The following is a 16,119-nucleotide window of genomic DNA, read 5'->3' on the forward strand; positions in this document are numbered from 1 at the left end:
CGCGCCAAAACGACGCGGGTTTGTTTGGCCCGCATATCACGCGGCGGTGGCGGCCAATTTCTGCCGAAATTTGCGCGTCGAGAGAGTGCTAAATTGGCCAGCTAATAAAAATTTAGCACCGCACTGCCTCATTTTTATTATCTCGTGCTAGAGCAATTTATAATTTGCAACGAAGAACGCTCAAGTTTCGCGAGCAGGATGTGATTTGCTTTTGCTCCGCACGAATTGATAATTTTGGAGTCAATTATACGACTTGGTAAAAAAATTTACTGGTAAAATTTATTGCTCAAATGAAATTAATTATTTCATATTGAAATTCGCACTATTTGCTGCTAATAGATAAATTAATTATATATTAATTTCTAGAAATGATTTTGCATTAAATTATATAATTACTCGAAACTGTTTACGCTTATTAAAATTATATGTGGATGTAATTACTTTTGATAGAATATTGTTTTACAACATAGCTCTTTTTTTAATAAAATGTTTAAATTAATGGAAGAGAGGAAAATACTTTTTTAATAATTAAATTTAGAACAAAATTTTGTTTAATGAGTTTTTTTAATTTAATTATAAATAATACTTATGATAATCTTGAAAGACGCATAAATAACCATTTTCCATTGAATCAATAATGAAATTAATTTAAATTACAATTGAACATTTTGTCGTTTTTTTCTTCAATCTGGAAACATCAAACCCAGACATTTCAAGACCTCAGTGAATAAAAAGCAAAAAATGTGCATATTAATTCCGTCTTGGCAGCCAAGATCACGTCTCCTGTGTGCGAAACTTTCGTTTCTCAAGTGAAGGTGCACGACGTTTATTAATGTGAATCCATATCATGCAAAAAATTATCTCTGGCGGGCAGGTTTGGCGTCATTATTAAAAGAGCGCAATAATGATTCAAGCAAGAATATCTCAGCCGGGGAAAAAAGCGCACACGGTGCTTTGCAATTTATGCATTATTAATGCGCCGCACCTTTTCCCATTTGGTGTACTTGTTGTTCACATTATATTATACAGACCGCGTGTGTATAAAATAAAAGCTCACTCGCCACACGGAGCTGTCTCTGAATTCAGAGACGCGCAAAATGAAATATTTATATACGCGAACAACCGACAGCAGTCTCGGCAGACAAAATAAAAAGTAACGTGTGTGCAGTGTTGCTGCGGCGATTTTATCAAGCGAGGGACATCGCGACTGCATCGGCAGACAAGCACGTTATATGTGAATATATGTGGTGCGCACAATGAGTGCATTATTTTTCAGCTCGATTCGCAGTCGCGCTCGGAAAAGAAGATAATTTATTGCCATACGTTGGGCGCCTTTCAAATCAGCAAACAACGCAGGTGCTTTTGCGACGTAATTTTATGCAAATGGAATGGCCGAGATTTCATTTAATTAAAAACAGAAATTGAAAATGAATGATATTGATTTGTTTTGCACAATCGATTTTTTCAGCAAAAATAAATCAATAATATGTTAAATGATAAATATAAAATTAATAATAAGAAATTATTTTACTTCTGAAAACCAATTTTGGTAAGGCATTTTTTCCATATCATCATGTTAACTATAATTATATTATGAATTATGGTAAGAAAATGAAAATATAGTCAATCTTTATTTCATAAATTTTAAGTTAAGTTATTCTTTCATAACGGTCTTGTTTTTTAGCATAGAACACAATTAATATAATAATAAAATGCTGTTTGAAATATGTATTTAAAAAAAACTATTTTTCCTTAAAAAAAATTCCTTCAAAAATAATAAATAGATAGCTGCTCTGGTTGAAAATAAAGTAAAGCGTAAAAAAGTTTAATTGTTAAACTAAAATTTTCACTGAATTTCCCAAATCATTTATTAAACTGTAACTATATATAACTTTTCTATTATTTGATGGACTGCAGTGCATGATCAAAATCACGTAGGCCAAAATCGCTGGAAACCAGAAATAATCGGTGGCCATTCATACTATATTGTCCGGTCAAACAGTTTTGAATCTTTGTTTTCTTTTATCTGTCTCTTTTCACTGTTCAGCGGCTTTTGTATTATTTCGGTTGCGCGGGCGTTTGGGCGGCGAGGGATGCGTGACGAATTTGGCAACACATGCGCAGGAAATCGTATAATTGGCGCGCAGCTAGACACCCTGCACCTTTTCACCTTTCATGGACCACATACGGGGCTCGTAACACCCTCTACTCACCCGCTGACTTCAGCCTTCTGCCCAGCGAACAGGAAAAGGGCGACGGGTTTCCTTTTAGAGAGGCGCAAAGAATGCAAAATTTGAACAATAATTATTATATTATTGATTGATTTAATTAATTTTTGTCTTTTTCAACTCTGCTTCAACTCATGAATGATAAATTTGATGTTCTTATTTACAAAATTCAGTGCAACTTTCAATTTTTTATAGAAATTTATTACAACAATAAACAAAATTGCCTGATGCAAATGGTCGTGTAAATCCCTCTTGCCATCTGGCCTCATTTTTTTAATTCGCAGGAAACGGCACAAACTAATGAAAGGCGCTTTGTGGGAATTAAATTCAACAATATTTCAGATGAGATAATTCAATAGCGCCTCTGATGGAAATAAATGGTAAATAATAAGGACTTAATATGGTACAGATGGTACTTGTAGTAAATTATTTTAATTATGATTATAAAATGAATTACTTGACAGTAAAATTTCTAATGTTAAGTGTAAAATTACTTTGAAATCTAAATCAAATAGCATCTAATAGCAGTTTTAAAATTATTAAAAGGGGAAATTAATCATCAATTATTATTTTCAAACACTCCGTAAATTCATTTTTAATCAAATAACAACAAGGAATCACAGCAACAATAAACAATCCCATAGTAACTGCACGATTATTCACAATTGATGCATGAAATGGAACACTTTTAAATTGCTTAAAATGCTGCTATTTTTGCGCCTCTCTTCTAGTAAAAACGAGGGTAGTTTCGCATAGACAAAGGTGTGAGCCGCTCATTCTGAACATTCACATACAGAGTTGTACCTTCTCAAAGGGAGATTTATGGTCATCCCTGAGGGTACGTCGGCCGCACAGAGCGGGAATTTGTAGCACAAAAGAGGACTTAGGCAGCTCATAAAGTCCCAATCATTGCCTCCATAACAATGCGGTTCACGAAGAGTAAAAAAAAACAGCTCCCTTTCACAAAAGAGCGCGGCCGCGGCAGGCGCGCACTTTTCATCTTCAGGAGCAACTATGAAAGAAAAAAATCGCCTTTTCAATTTTTAATCCGATTTTCTAGAAACTTTAATCTAAAACCAATTTAAAGACAAATAAAAACAAAAACATTTTTAACTAACACTTAAACTATTCATTTAATTCGTAATTTGTTTAACGAATTTCTTATAGAATATAATATTAATTTTTTAATTATGTTTGTTTATGTTATGATCAGAAATTATATAAGTCATTGTAATAAAATTGCTTTTAATGAAAATCCAAATCGCTGTAAAATTTTAGATTATTCTAGGACATTATTTTAGTTTTCTAAATAATTTGTATGAAGAAATTATGGCGCGCAATATTTGGCACCAAGTCTCAAAAGGTCACTGGCGCGCATTCTTCATTGTTTGCACCTGGCGACCCTGAGATCGGCGAAAATTGAGCAATTGGCCGCGGCGCGAGTCTCAGGGTCACCTCTGGAAACGGTGTACCTGAAGAAAGGTAACACCCATCAGTACGGCGGCGCCGAGTGCGACTCACCTGCTGAGGAACAGCGACTTCAAACTCGATTTTCCGGCTGCCAGGGCACCGCCATGGAAGGTTAAGGGCTTTTCCGCGCCACAGGGCGTTCGAAGGGCGACGCACGATAAATTCGCGAGCAGAAGAGCGACGGCTCAACCCACACAGCACTCCTCCTCTTCAGCTGCTCGGACGAAATGAAAAGCACTCGGAACTCACGCGAAATCACTGCCACCGAAAAGAGCGACGCGCACTTTCGACCGGCCCGCTTCGGACACTCGGCTGGACACCACTGGCCATCATGTCCCGATCAGTTTCCCTCCAGTGGCTTTCACAACACGTCTGTCCGTCTGCTTTTGCTTTGGTACCACTGAAAAATGGCAGCACTCCGCTCCCCAGCGACCATGATGCATTGCGCAACCAACGAGAGCTCTTTTCGTTTGCCGCCACTCACCGCTGGAGACATCTATCGGCGCCCATCAAAGGTGCAATTAAAAGAAATGACTAAAATGTGAAAAACATTTTTTTTTACAACTCTGTGGTGACTGTGGTGGAAAATAATCAAAATCAAAATTACACTGTCAAACGAATAAATCATGAAAATAATTCAAACTTCAAACAACATCCCGATTATAATTGATTATCTAAAAAAATCAAAACTTAAAAAGCGTATTGGACTTTGTGTTAAATTGAAATGGTGTGGTTAATATACATTTAATAATTTTAATAAATTCAATAACTATCTTCATCTCAAACACAATCAACTATTGAAGATCAAATATTATCATATTGGCTCACAGCAAAGGCGGTGGTGAGTTATTTAATATTGATTTTGTCTTTGGTGAAGTGCAAATAAATAAATTCAAAACTTTGTATGGAGCGCACATAATTTAAACAAATTTATTTTGTTCACAGCAGTGGCAAAATAAAGCCGAAGCTTTAGAATTTTGTTAGTTTTCACATCATCCAAATTCAAAATCATTTAAAAACGAGCCTCAAAATTCCTTCTACTGCAAGCCAGCTGAATAGAAGAAACCAAAGACCGTTTGTTCTTGGTTCTTTGATATTAATTATAATAATATGTTAGAGTGAGTACATTAGAACATAATGTATGTAACGCACATAGGAATGCACAGGACACAATTTATAATATTTAGCTTTTCATAATTTAGATTCAACCGAAATTCAAATGCTCTGCAGATTTTCTACCCATTACTCATCGAATCCAATGCAAGAATTGGGCTAATGGACATAAATAATTATTTTCCACGATTTGGAAATTAAATGGTTGATTATTGAGTTGCACACTGCACCCGGCCCGGCCCAGGACCCATTCCAAAACCGTCTTCGTCCTCTTCGTACGCTGGTTGAGACCTTTGGCGACGGTAAGCTTCAGCCTTTGGGTCAAGGTCTTGAAGTGTGACTTCTTCAGCGCAATCGGGAATTATGGCCTCAGGTCTAAAATAAGATAAAATTCATCTTCCGACAGGATGAAGAATGTAAATTGAGCTTACGGCATAGGGAGACACTGCTCCAGACCAGGAATCTTATCAATAGGAATCTTGGTAGGGAAGTTAACGAAGAATTGAATGAGCAAACGTCCTTTCTCGAAGGGATTCTTGTACTGGGGCATGCCCTCGTTGTCAATGTACTTAATGTCGCCATGTTTGATGACCTCTCCAGGGATGGTTGAGACAACCAGTTCTCTATCGTCCAAGGTTTTGACAATTTTCTTCAAGCCGCAGAGAGCCTCAACAAGCTCAAGCTCCATGCGAAGAATTAGATCGGTTCCAGATCGCCTGAGAACATATTAAAGGGAACATTTATTTCAAGAATACTCAGATAATAATGCATGGAGTAAAGAAGAGAGATAAATTAAGGATATTTTTATTTAAAAAAATTATTGCAGCCTAAAGTTTAAATTTCCACTTTAGTTTTCCCAAGTTATTTAACTTTACAGACATAACTGATGACATCGATTGAATAAAAATACGCTCTGGAACAGTAGAAGTTATTTAAAAACCAGATTTCAATTTGTAATTTGTTTCTGAAAATCAAACAGAGCTTGCAAAATCTAAAAGGAAATGGCAAAATAAATTGCCTTTGCAAATGATAACACATAAGGGAAAACCACCACCACTTACACTTGTTAATGAGAATAATTAAAAGGAAAATGACCAGAGCAATTTATTAAATTAAAAGGGAGCGCCATAAAAGTTTAAAGTAAAACATTTCATTAGGATAAATTTTTGATAAAAAACTTACTTGAAAAGCGGATGCTCTTTTTCATCAAGAACAATGATGATGTCACCAGGTTCGAGTCCGGGCTCTTGATCACCTTCCCTGCTGAACACAATTTTCTCTCCATCACATCTGCCCTTATCAACGTGCACTTCAAGCACCTTCCTGTCCCTGACGACCTGAAAAATAAAATCTCGCTTAGTAATTCGGAAATATTTTTCTTCCAGTAACATAAAATGAACTCAAAACTCAAATAAAAAATTACCCTTCCTTACAAAATGTTAACCCACCTTCTTTCCTCCGCAGTTCTTGCAACGGTCCTTGGCAGGGATGCGCTCGCCCTGACCCTGGCAGTCTCGGCAAACAGACTGGATCTGCTGCACCATTCCGGGTCGCAGCTGCTGGATGTGCACCTCCATGCCCTTGCCGTTGCAGGTGCCGCATACCTCGACGGCGCCCTTTTTGCCGCCGCGTCCGTCGCACTTCTCGCATATGACGTTCTTCTGCAGCACCAACTTCCTCACAGCACCCTTGTACAGCTCCTCCAAGGACACACTCAGTTGGTGGATCACGTTCTTGCCGCGTCTCTCCCGCGCACGACCGCCACCACCCCCGAAGGCACCGCCAAAGAACATGTCAAAAATGTCCATGGCCGAGGAGGACGGACCACTGCCGCCCTCCTTCAAGGCCTGCTCGCCACCTTCATCATAGATCCGACGCTTTTCCGGGTTTGAAAGAACATCGTAGGCTTGGGAAATTTGTTTGAACTGAAATTTTAAAAAAGTTTTCTTATTAAATTCTAGATTTGAAATAATTTTAAATCTTTTTAGGCTTGAAAATTGTTGCAAGCCAAAATTTTAGCTAAAAACAAACACGGATAGTCCTAAATAAAAAATTTAATAAATTAAATTACAACAGAATAATCTCGGATAATCTTAATTAAAAACGCCCAATATTAACCAAATTGATTAATTTAGTAGCTATTCAAGTAAATCTCAAGTTAACAAAGTATTTTTTGGGGAAAAATCCAATTTTGTTGGCGCGTGCCAAGGTCAAAGACTGCAACATCGCCATGCAAAAAAGTCTCATTGTCTGGGAATGTTTGGTGGGCGATAAGTGAACGTACTTTGTCGCCTTCATCAGGGTTCTTGTCTGGGTGGTACTTCAAGGCAAGTTTTCTGTAAGCCTTCTTGAGCTCATCGGCGCTGGCCCCTGGCTTGACGCACAGGATATCGTAGAATCCAGTCTCCTTCACCATTTTCACCTGCAACAAGAGTCAAGGTTAAATTTGAGCACTGCCCGAACACGGCACGAGGCAAACGGGCGAGGAAACTCAGACGAATTTAAATGGCGATTTAAAGTGGATATTTGGGCCGAGGGCGACGACCCGTGGACGGTTTACCCGGGCAGAAATTACGTTTCAGTCAAAAATGCACCGAACCATCCAGCAAAGTCTAGCGGCCAAAAACCACACAGCGAACTTTTGAGAGAGGAGAGTTTGAAAAAGCGCGAGGAAAAATCGACCTCATTGTTGGGGTGCGGGTTACTCACCTTAAACTCGAGAAATGTCCACTTTTCCTAGATTTTCCCAACGCTCGCAGCAAGACGGATAAATTGCGACTGAATGTGAGGTACCTAGACTTTGAGATCGTGGTAGCAAATTCGAAATTATACTTGAAGTTTCTAGAACTCTAATCCCGACACGGTACCAGACCTGCGACCAGCCGCCTCGTGCGACATCTGCTTGGCAACGTAGTGTATCAAACTGCTAATAGATGGCGTACGAAACCAAATTCTGGGTCAGTATGGATTTCTATCAAATTCATAAAATAAAAAAAATAAGTCATGAAAATTATTCCAAAAAATGTGTTATGTATTTATTTTATAATTATATAAATTATAGAACTGTAAAAAATTTGTAGCAGTAGTAAATTGCACGCCGTTTAAAGTATTTTTTATAATTTTTTGTTCTAGAATTTTCAAACCCGATTCGGAAGCGACAGCGCGCGAACGCCACGTGGCGGCGTTCTCCAATACTAACGTGGTGCTCACCGAGAAAAAGAAACTCACGGAGAATGATGTCACGCGGAGGAAGGCCGGGCCGGCTGTTTAAATGGTAAACACAAACTCACGTAGCAAAAGACAAAATCAAGAAGTTCGAAATGACGAGGCTATTGAGTGAGTTGCTGGCCAGTAGCAATGGCCGGGACAAAATCGTCCGGACCATCAGCTATGCCTCGCTCTGTGTATCTGGCTTGACCTCGGAGAGACACGGGCAGCTGGCGAAAAAGTTGGAAATTGTGAGTTCGCAGCTAAACCACTTCCGGACTGTTTCGCGGCTTTTCGATGACTTGGCCATGCTCAAATACAGTCTCACTTATGGCCTTGGACGTGAGGTAGCTAAATTGAAAATTATAATTAATAATTATATCTAGTTGTAAAGTTTTCATTTTTTAATACTATTGCAGGAATTTTTTTAAAAATATTATAAAATTAAAGTATTTAATTTTTTTTTTAATTGTATACCTACTTTGTTTAAATCGTACGTCCCGGTACGTCTCTGCAAGTCTGGAATCATAATATTTTATTAATTTTCTTTTGCACATATTTACATTACAATGAAATTTATAAAGTCGAGAGAGATGTAGATATTTTCTTTATTTAGGATTTATATTTTTATTAAAAAAATTTATTAAGACGACAAAAATTTAATTTTTCGTTTTATTAGCATAAAATTGTGATATTCTTTTAAATTTACAGGAGAAAGACAAAATTTTGAGGATCTTAGGCATTCTTTCAAATATCGTGGATCAGCTGTATTACCCTTTGGAACATATAGCATGGGCTGCTGATAGCAAGCTGATAACATTAAAAAATGGGTCCGACTCTTGGTGGCTAGCAAGCACAACATGCTGGTGTCTTTCTTTGTACTTCCAACTATTGAGGTAGGGCTTCTTTAATGCTTCAGAACAAATTAAATTAAAGTGTACTGCATTTTTCTAATAGAAAAAAACTCATTTAATTCTTTTACAGAGCTCTCAGACTGTTTTCCAATGCTCAAAAGGCTCTCAAAAATTGTCAAAGTGATGAAAGAAGGTAATTTTTTCTAAAAATAAAATATAAATTATTTCATATAATATTTAAATTCTAGATATTTTCATATGAGACATATTTATAATGAAATTTAAAATAAAAAAATGTATTTGATTCAATTAAATTTTTTTCCTCAACTTATTGCAATACATGTATATTATGATATCATATTATATTTATAAAAATTAAATATTTGATTGATATTTTTTGCTTTTATTTTGTATTCATTTAATTCATTTTTTAGAGCGGCAACTTTAAGGGCAAATCAGCGGGGCTACCTGTTGTTGGCCATTCAAGCAACGGTTGATCTAGGCCACGCTGTGCACTGGTTGCCAGAGGGCTTCCTATGGGGTGGCAAAGTGAGCACCTGGAAGAGAGGCGTTCTTGGGACTGTCAGTTCGCTCATCGGTCTCTACACGGCTGTGAAGGTGCTCAACAAGAAATAATTAGCGAAGGGCGGTGTGTGGCGAATCAGAGAGAGAGAGAGATTGAGTTGATGAGCAGTTCATTCATGCAAATCGTTAATATACAACCACTGCCTGTTTAATTGGGCAAAAATTGGGAGTGAAAATGAAAGCTTCAATTTGCTTGAGAGGCTGACAAAAAAAATTAAAAAAATTTTTAATGCTTGCTTAAAATTTTGAAAGTAGAAGAGATTTTTATCGAGTTTCATTTTATTTGTTTTAATTATTAATTGCGTCAAGCATGATTCATTTTCCGTGATATTTGAGCATTCTATAACACAAATTAATTGTAAAATGTAAATATTGATAAAATACACCCAACATGAAGATAAGAACCTTGTTAAATGAAATTTTTTAAACTGACACTATAGGAATATAAAATATAATTGACTTTCTTCATAAATATAAATTTAATTCTCTAAATCTAACTCAAGTAAGCTGTTAAGACTGAATTCTTGAGCTTTGAATGATAAATTTTTTTTTTAAATTGAGAGGGATTTTTGTCTTGACATTCCGCCCGTTCTAATAATTGTTACCGTTATTAAAAGTTTTAAATTGTTGCTTTTTGTACTAAAAATAAATAAAACATCGAGTTCCTTGATCTCTTTCAACTTCATTGTATCTTTTCCTGTAGATAATTTAATTATAAAGCCATTTTCAAACGTTGTCATCGCAGCGTGAGAGTACCAGCGTCTGTCTGGTCACAATTGTGACACTCGCTGCCTTTCCTTAAAGCAGATTTGCATCAGCGGTCCAACAGTCGCGAATTTTAAAGTGACTGGTGTTTAGCTCATCCGATCGTTTGGTTCCGGATGATCAATAGGAAGCGCATATAATAGAAAATTACAAGGTTCGCTCTCTAAACCGCCGCCGCTTTTGATGCAGATTATTGAATGTTCTCGCCCGCGAGCCGATGGAGCCGCCGCTAGTCGGTCATCCGCGGCTCTTTCGGGGGTGGGAGCAGAGCAATTAAAAGGTATGCAAGCTACCGCAAATTGATCAGTCGGTGTTCATCTTTGTGGTGTTCCGGTGGTGGCGAGCTGCTTTTCATCTTCATCATTGACCAAAGGTAAATGACAATCGACAATTTTACATTTAAACTGTTCATACATAATATCAGATATCACGCTAAGTAATTCTTCATTATTAAAAGTTAAAGACATTGTATATTGTATTCAATGACTAGCAAGAGAGTCATGTAATTAAAAAATACATCATTAAAACTATAATATTACTATTATATTTATTTATGTAATCTGAGAAAAAGTTTTGAATGAATCTATTTATGAGATTTTGGCTTAAAGAAGTATTTACATTTAAAAAAAGTTATATTATAATGATCTTTTTTAGGGTCAGGCTGACAAGGTCTTGTGTAGGCCTGTGCTGACCCGTGCAGAAGGCACCACCCAATTTTTTTTTCATTTGTTTATTATTTTTTTGGGGTTCAACATAATGAAAAAAAAACATCATTTTTTGCTGGCATATCCTTATTTTGGTCGACGATGATTAAGAACAAGGCTGAATAATTATTTATTTAAAATTAAAAGCTTTAATTGGGTTACATCTTAGCTCATAGCATTGTATATTACAAATGAATTGAAATTTAAAATAAAATTAAAATTATGCATTTTAAATAATTTCTTCAATGCTAGTTATTTGGCTCAATTCTAAATGAAAAATATTAAAATATATTAGGAAAAATATAGCTTATGGGTATAGCAGGGTGTTGACGATTGTTTTTAAATATTAGAGAAAGAGAATAATAAGTAAAATATAAAAATTAATTTTGAATTTTCAGCACATATAATGTTTGCCTGTGTAAAAAAAAACTTTAAAATATACCCAGCAAGGAATAATTCCCTTTCTTTTGTGATAAGCATCAACACGATTCGCGAGATGCGAAATGAAGCGTGCAATAAAAACTTGAGCTATTGGCGATAATTGTCGCTGTTTTCACGCCTCTCCCGCTTCTGATAAAATGCACTGCGACTTTCCCTTGCCGATGGTGCACCACCGAAAGTACTGTAAACAAAGCTCGTCCGTTCAAGCCTGTGATGGCCCTTTGTTTTTGGCACTGAAAGTGAAACTTTTCTTGCGCTCCGCACGGTTGCACCTCACATGAAATATTATGAGCTTTTGTCAATCTACCGTGGCATCTGCAGTGATTTTTAAGAAAGATTTTTAAACATTATGCGGGCAAATTTTATGGAAAAAAAAATGAAAGCGAAATCTGTTGCTTTTTCGGCACGCTTTATTAGAGTACATTCATTTTTATTTCTCTTGGCGCGCGTGAGAACAAAGAAAGAATGGTTCATAAACCACTTCCGCGAATGAATTAATTAATAAAAATTATGTGAATTTCAAGGACGTCTTGGTTGGCTGAAATTGAAGAGGGAGCGATAATAATATTTAAATTTTAACTTTGTCGTCACATTATCAAATAAATAGTTGATTTTATTTCATTAACATTACTACTATTATTCAACAACTAATGGAATTCAGGGTTTAAAATAAATAAATTTACGCAAAAAAAAAATGTATTTTTTAAACCTAACTCTCGTTATGAATACATTTTAAAATAAAGGTAAACTTAATATCATTTATCGTCTTTTCTGTTGATCAAAAAGTGGGTATTTCTAGTTCCTTTTTTTTCTTTAATAGTTTTTTTTTTGTTTCGCCCTTTCTTTCCGCAGTTCATTGATTTTATTAAAAATTGAGATTTCAGTCAGAGCAAAGCTCGAAGCGCTTTAAAATCTAGAAAATAAGCTTTAAAATTAAGTGAACGAGCCGCCTCAACACATGATTTAACGCCGCGCAAGCCGAGTTTTTTCGTTTTGCTCTTTTTTTCCCGCAGTTTATTGCTATGAAAAATAGAACACTCATTTTGTTCGCCCATTTTCAATTATTTGGTCAAAGGAAGAAAAGATAGGCTTAATTATTTTTTAGGCTACTTAATCTTAGTCAAATATATAATACATACAAAAATGAAAATGTGAGGAAGTTTAGATCACTAATTTTTTTTTTATAAAATTCGAATAGTTGCTTTGCTTTAAAAAATACTTATAAAATGGTATTAAAAGATCCCATGGCCCATGGCCTTTATAGCCTTTTCATGCCATTAATTTTTATTTTTATTTTTTTTTTTGCTGTATGAAAATTTAAATAACGTTTAAACTTTCATTCATAAATTCATAAGGGACAATCATGACAAGCAAAAATAAATATAAAATAACCGAAAAAAAATTAAATTTGCTTTTCAGCATTTTATAATTGATTATATATTTTTAAAAGATAATGAGACTACAAATTTAATTGGAAAATTATTATTAATTACTTAGATGTCAATGCTATGTTCTGAATTGTTTTTAAACAGTATACAAAGGCCGTGGCATTGGCAAATCGAGCACATGTGTAAGGAACTGACGTGAGACGCTTTCCATAAATTCTGGCGTTTCAAATATTTGGCATGCAGCCGCCAAACCTAAAAAAGGAAGCGAATAGTGTGTCCTTTGATGCCGGCGGCGAACTTAACAAAATAAAAACTCTTCCCACTTGTGCTTTCATTGAATACCTCCGAGTGACCCACTGACCTCCTCTGGCGCTCTCGTGTGTTTGATTAATATACAACAATCGCGCTCGAGCCTCAATCAGAGCCGCGGCACATCCTCTTCGTGTGTATAATTTCGCTGCACCCTTGCCGCACCTTATCGCGAACATCATTAACCCTGACTCGGTTATTATATTTTCTGCGAAGATGAAAGCGGCGGTCTTAAAATATAATTGTGAAACGATGAGAGGAAAAGTCAAATATTTGTTTGCCCTTCACGCGTGCACTATCGGATAGATACGAATCTGGAGTGAAATTATATATCCTGTGCTTGTGTTACAAACTCGGTGGCAGATGAAAATAATGTAGTAACAAGGTCGAGCCCACATATGCGCCGACAGAGACTAAAAATGACACGAGGGCGTATTGTGGAGGAAAAAACAGCGCACCAAGGCATTCCGCCCCGTGGCCGCCCATTTGACGCTTGTTTGCCATGCACTGCCATGGGGTAATTCACACTCTAATTAACGCACAGCACGCCTGCTACGAAATTGCAAACATGAGGGACAACAACAAACAGACCATCGGTTAAATTTGAAATTGAAGTCACTTTTGCTCGATTTTTTTTTTAATCAGCAGAGAATTTTTTTGAAATTTCTTCTAAAAATTGTAGCTGCAATATGCAATTTGTCAGAAACATAAATATATTATATTTTAATTTAATAGTCCAATAGTATAAGTTTTCAATTTTTGATTAATAATTGAATTTTTAATTTAAAAAAAAAAAAAAATTATTATGGAAGGTTTCTGCAATTTTCTAAATACCAATTTTGTTTGATATATTTTGCTTTTTCATGATTCAGAAGAACAAACAAAATCTTTTATATAATTATTACAAATAAAAAAAAACACACACACAAACAATAAATAATTTAAAACAAAAATAGGCTTCAATAGATCCAAATTTGTTTAAAAAGAAGGAGAGGTATTAACATAAAATAACTTTACGGTATTGCATGTATTATTAAGTAAACATATTTAACAAAATTAAAAAAGCTCTGATTATAACAGGATAATATATTTCTTTAATTCATTGTTCATATAAATTTAATTTAATTTTTCCTGCAAATAATATCAATAAAACATTTGATGTGCAACAAAACATCTGCCATCAAATAAATAATTATACACATCAAAATAAAATTGAAAAGAAAACTGAAAATAGCCCTATTATTTTGCCTTCTTGCTAAATGACAAGGCATAATGCCGTGAAGATTTAATTATGGCGATAAACATTATTTTGAGCACTTCCTTTTCTGCCGCAACAAATTCTGCTCAATGACTAAATGCATGCGGGGCCTCTCAAGCGTTAGGCGCATTCACTGAATTGCTTCAATCGCGCACACCACACAAGTGGAAAGTTCATTGTGTGCTATTTTCTTTGTTCTTTTCAACGGCTTGAAAGAGAAGCCAAGAGAGCAGGAGCCGCGAAAATTGCTTTAATTATTTCCCCTGTCCTTGAAACGACTCATGAATTACACGCCATTAAAGAGGAAAAAATAAATGACACGCTGAAGCGACCCGCATCTTTTCTCCCTGTTTTGAAGAAAAGAGCCTCTATGCTGTCAACGCAAAACCTTGGTGCCCAGCATAATAATGTCATATTATTCAAAAGTTGACTATATTGTGTAATTTAATGCTATGCCCAATGCACGGAAACATTCAAAAAAGCACCTCGATATATATACACTTCCTGTAAAAAAGAGAGTAAAAGTCTGTTGTAAAGAAATTTCATTAAAAAGCGCAGCGGAGCTTTTAAAAAAATAAGAGTCCTTCAGTGAATTTTTATTATCTCATAGTCCATAGTCCCGACGAGATGTCAAAATACGTGAAGAACGCCGAGATGCTTTATTCATGTCCAGCGGCAAACTTTCCCCAGTACAGGCGGAAATATTTAAGTCTGATTCTTTTATATTTACCAGAACAACTATGAACGACCAATTAGAGCGAGCAGTGATTTAATTCTCTATGCTTACTTCATTGGCAATCAGTAACAACTAAATGTTGCTTTTTTCTGGAATAAAACTTAATTTGCTATGCAGTGAGGAAAATTCTCACAGTCACCTGTGACTAATAAATTTTAGTACAAAGAATTGCTTTTTAGAGGAGATTAAATATACAAATTGTCTCTGCAGGATATCGTGTCTCCAAAAGTTTTGTTAGTTCCTTGTTCCTCATAATGAGTCATAATGTGTTTTGTCTTTTCCGTTAGATATTATGCTATGCTGAAATTATATTCAATTTGTATTATAACCTCCTTGGTATAAATTTCTGAAGTAGGGATTTATTTCTAACTTAAAAAATGAATAGGATTATAATTATAATCCACTACGATTAATTTTATTGCACTGATCAGCAAAAAAAAAAAAAAAAAAAAAAATACAATTATCAAAATGTAAAAAATATTAAATAACTTCACAGTTTTAAATATTATTTTGTGGATAATAAGGATATCATTTTCTTACAAAACAAACCACCATTTTTAGTTGCAAATTTCAGTCACAAAAGCAATTGCTGAGCCCATATTAACGATGCGGCATTAAATTAAAATATAAATTTAATGATGAAAAAGTCTTACATTAATACCTAATAACATATCTTATACTTAAAAAATTGTATTACACATTAATTCCGATTAATTCCATTAATTGTTTATGTAAATAGACCACTTTGTTTTAAAAATTATTTAAGAATTAAAAATTCGTCCGAGCTAAGCAAATTGATGTTTTTTGTTAGTGTCTGTTGTTTTTTTATAGAAGTAAAATTCTCCTGGAGATGGCAAGATGGGGCTATAATTAAAATGCACCTGCAGCTGACAATGAACGATAAGAATAGGCGCCCCTAGCACATGTACCCGCTGTTTACTCCTCTGTAGTGTGACTCACGGCTGTACTGGGGGCGGACAATGGAAAAATCAGGGGTAAAGCTGAATCACACCATCCAAGAGAGAGTGGGTGCGCGTTTTTTCCTCTCGGCAGGTAGAAGA

General features: G+C 35.4%; 3 protein-coding genes across 6 annotated transcripts in view; 1 reads left to right on the forward strand and 2 right to left on the reverse strand.

Annotated features, from left to right (window-relative positions):
- LOC132203178 (methyl-CpG-binding domain protein 5-like) overlaps window positions 1-4,144 on the reverse strand; it is an 87,155-nt gene extending 83,011 nt beyond the window's left edge. For all 4 annotated transcript variants that reach the window (XM_059630754.1, XM_059630755.1, XM_059630753.1 and 1 more), the window contains exon 1: window positions 3,750-4,144. The gene's annotated coding sequence lies outside the window, so the exon portion shown is untranslated. The remainder of the gene's footprint in view (window positions 1-3,749) is intronic.
- A 453-nt stretch (window positions 4,145-4,597) lies between these two features.
- On the reverse strand, window positions 4,598-7,708 carry LOC132203182 (dnaJ homolog subfamily A member 4). Its single transcript, XM_059630763.1, has 6 exons — window positions 7,521-7,708; window positions 7,096-7,233; window positions 6,260-6,736; window positions 5,994-6,148; window positions 5,243-5,527; window positions 4,598-5,186 (listed from the first exon to the last, which is right to left on the reverse strand). Exons 2-6 carry the CDS (start codon window positions 7,225-7,227, stop codon window positions 5,021-5,023), a joined length of 1,215 nt encoding a protein of 404 aa, XP_059486746.1. The 5' UTR covers window positions 7,228-7,233; window positions 7,521-7,708; the 3' UTR covers window positions 4,598-5,020.
- A 298-nt stretch (window positions 7,709-8,006) lies between these two features.
- On the forward strand, window positions 8,007-10,127 carry LOC132203183 (peroxisomal membrane protein 11C-like). Its single transcript, XM_059630765.1, has 4 exons — window positions 8,007-8,365; window positions 8,730-8,914; window positions 9,003-9,065; window positions 9,307-10,127. The coding sequence occupies exons 1-4, from the start codon at window positions 8,132-8,134 to the stop codon at window positions 9,506-9,508; spliced, it is 684 nt and encodes a 227-aa protein (XP_059486748.1). The 5' UTR covers window positions 8,007-8,131; the 3' UTR covers window positions 9,509-10,127.
- Window positions 10,128-16,119: the final 5,992 nt, after the last annotated feature.

Source organism: Neocloeon triangulifer, unplaced genomic scaffold, assembly GCF_031216515.1.
Source record: "Neocloeon triangulifer isolate White Clay Creek 2 clone unplaced genomic scaffold, ASM3121651v1 ptg000017l, whole genome shotgun sequence".
Taxonomy (NCBI): domain Eukaryota; kingdom Metazoa; phylum Arthropoda; class Insecta; order Ephemeroptera; family Baetidae; genus Neocloeon; species Neocloeon triangulifer.

Bases quoted from the DNA above. Each gene is read 5' to 3' on its own strand.
- LOC132203183 (XM_059630765.1), top strand. From the start codon at position 8,132: ATGACGAGGCTATTGAGTGAGTTGCTGGCCAGTAGCAATGGCCGGGAC. The intron at 8,366-8,729 runs GTAGCTAAATTG...TTAAATTTACAG, and splicing joins CTTATGGCCTTGGACGTGAG to GAGAAAGACAAAATTTTGAG. The intron at 9,066-9,306 runs GTAATTTTTTCT...TTCATTTTTTAG, and splicing joins TGTCAAAGTGATGAAAGAAG to AGCGGCAACTTTAAGGGCAA.
- LOC132203182 (XM_059630763.1), bottom strand. From the start codon at position 7,227: ATGGTGAAGGAGACTGGATTCTACGATATCCTGTGCGTCAAGCCAGGG. The intron at 5,528-5,993 runs GTAAGTTTTTTA...ATATGTTCTCAG, and splicing joins AAAGAGCATCCGCTTTTCAA to GCGATCTGGAACCGATCTAA. The intron at 5,187-5,242 runs GTAAGCTCAATT...ATCTTATTTTAG, and splicing joins GAGCAGTGTCTCCCTATGCC to ACCTGAGGCCATAATTCCCG.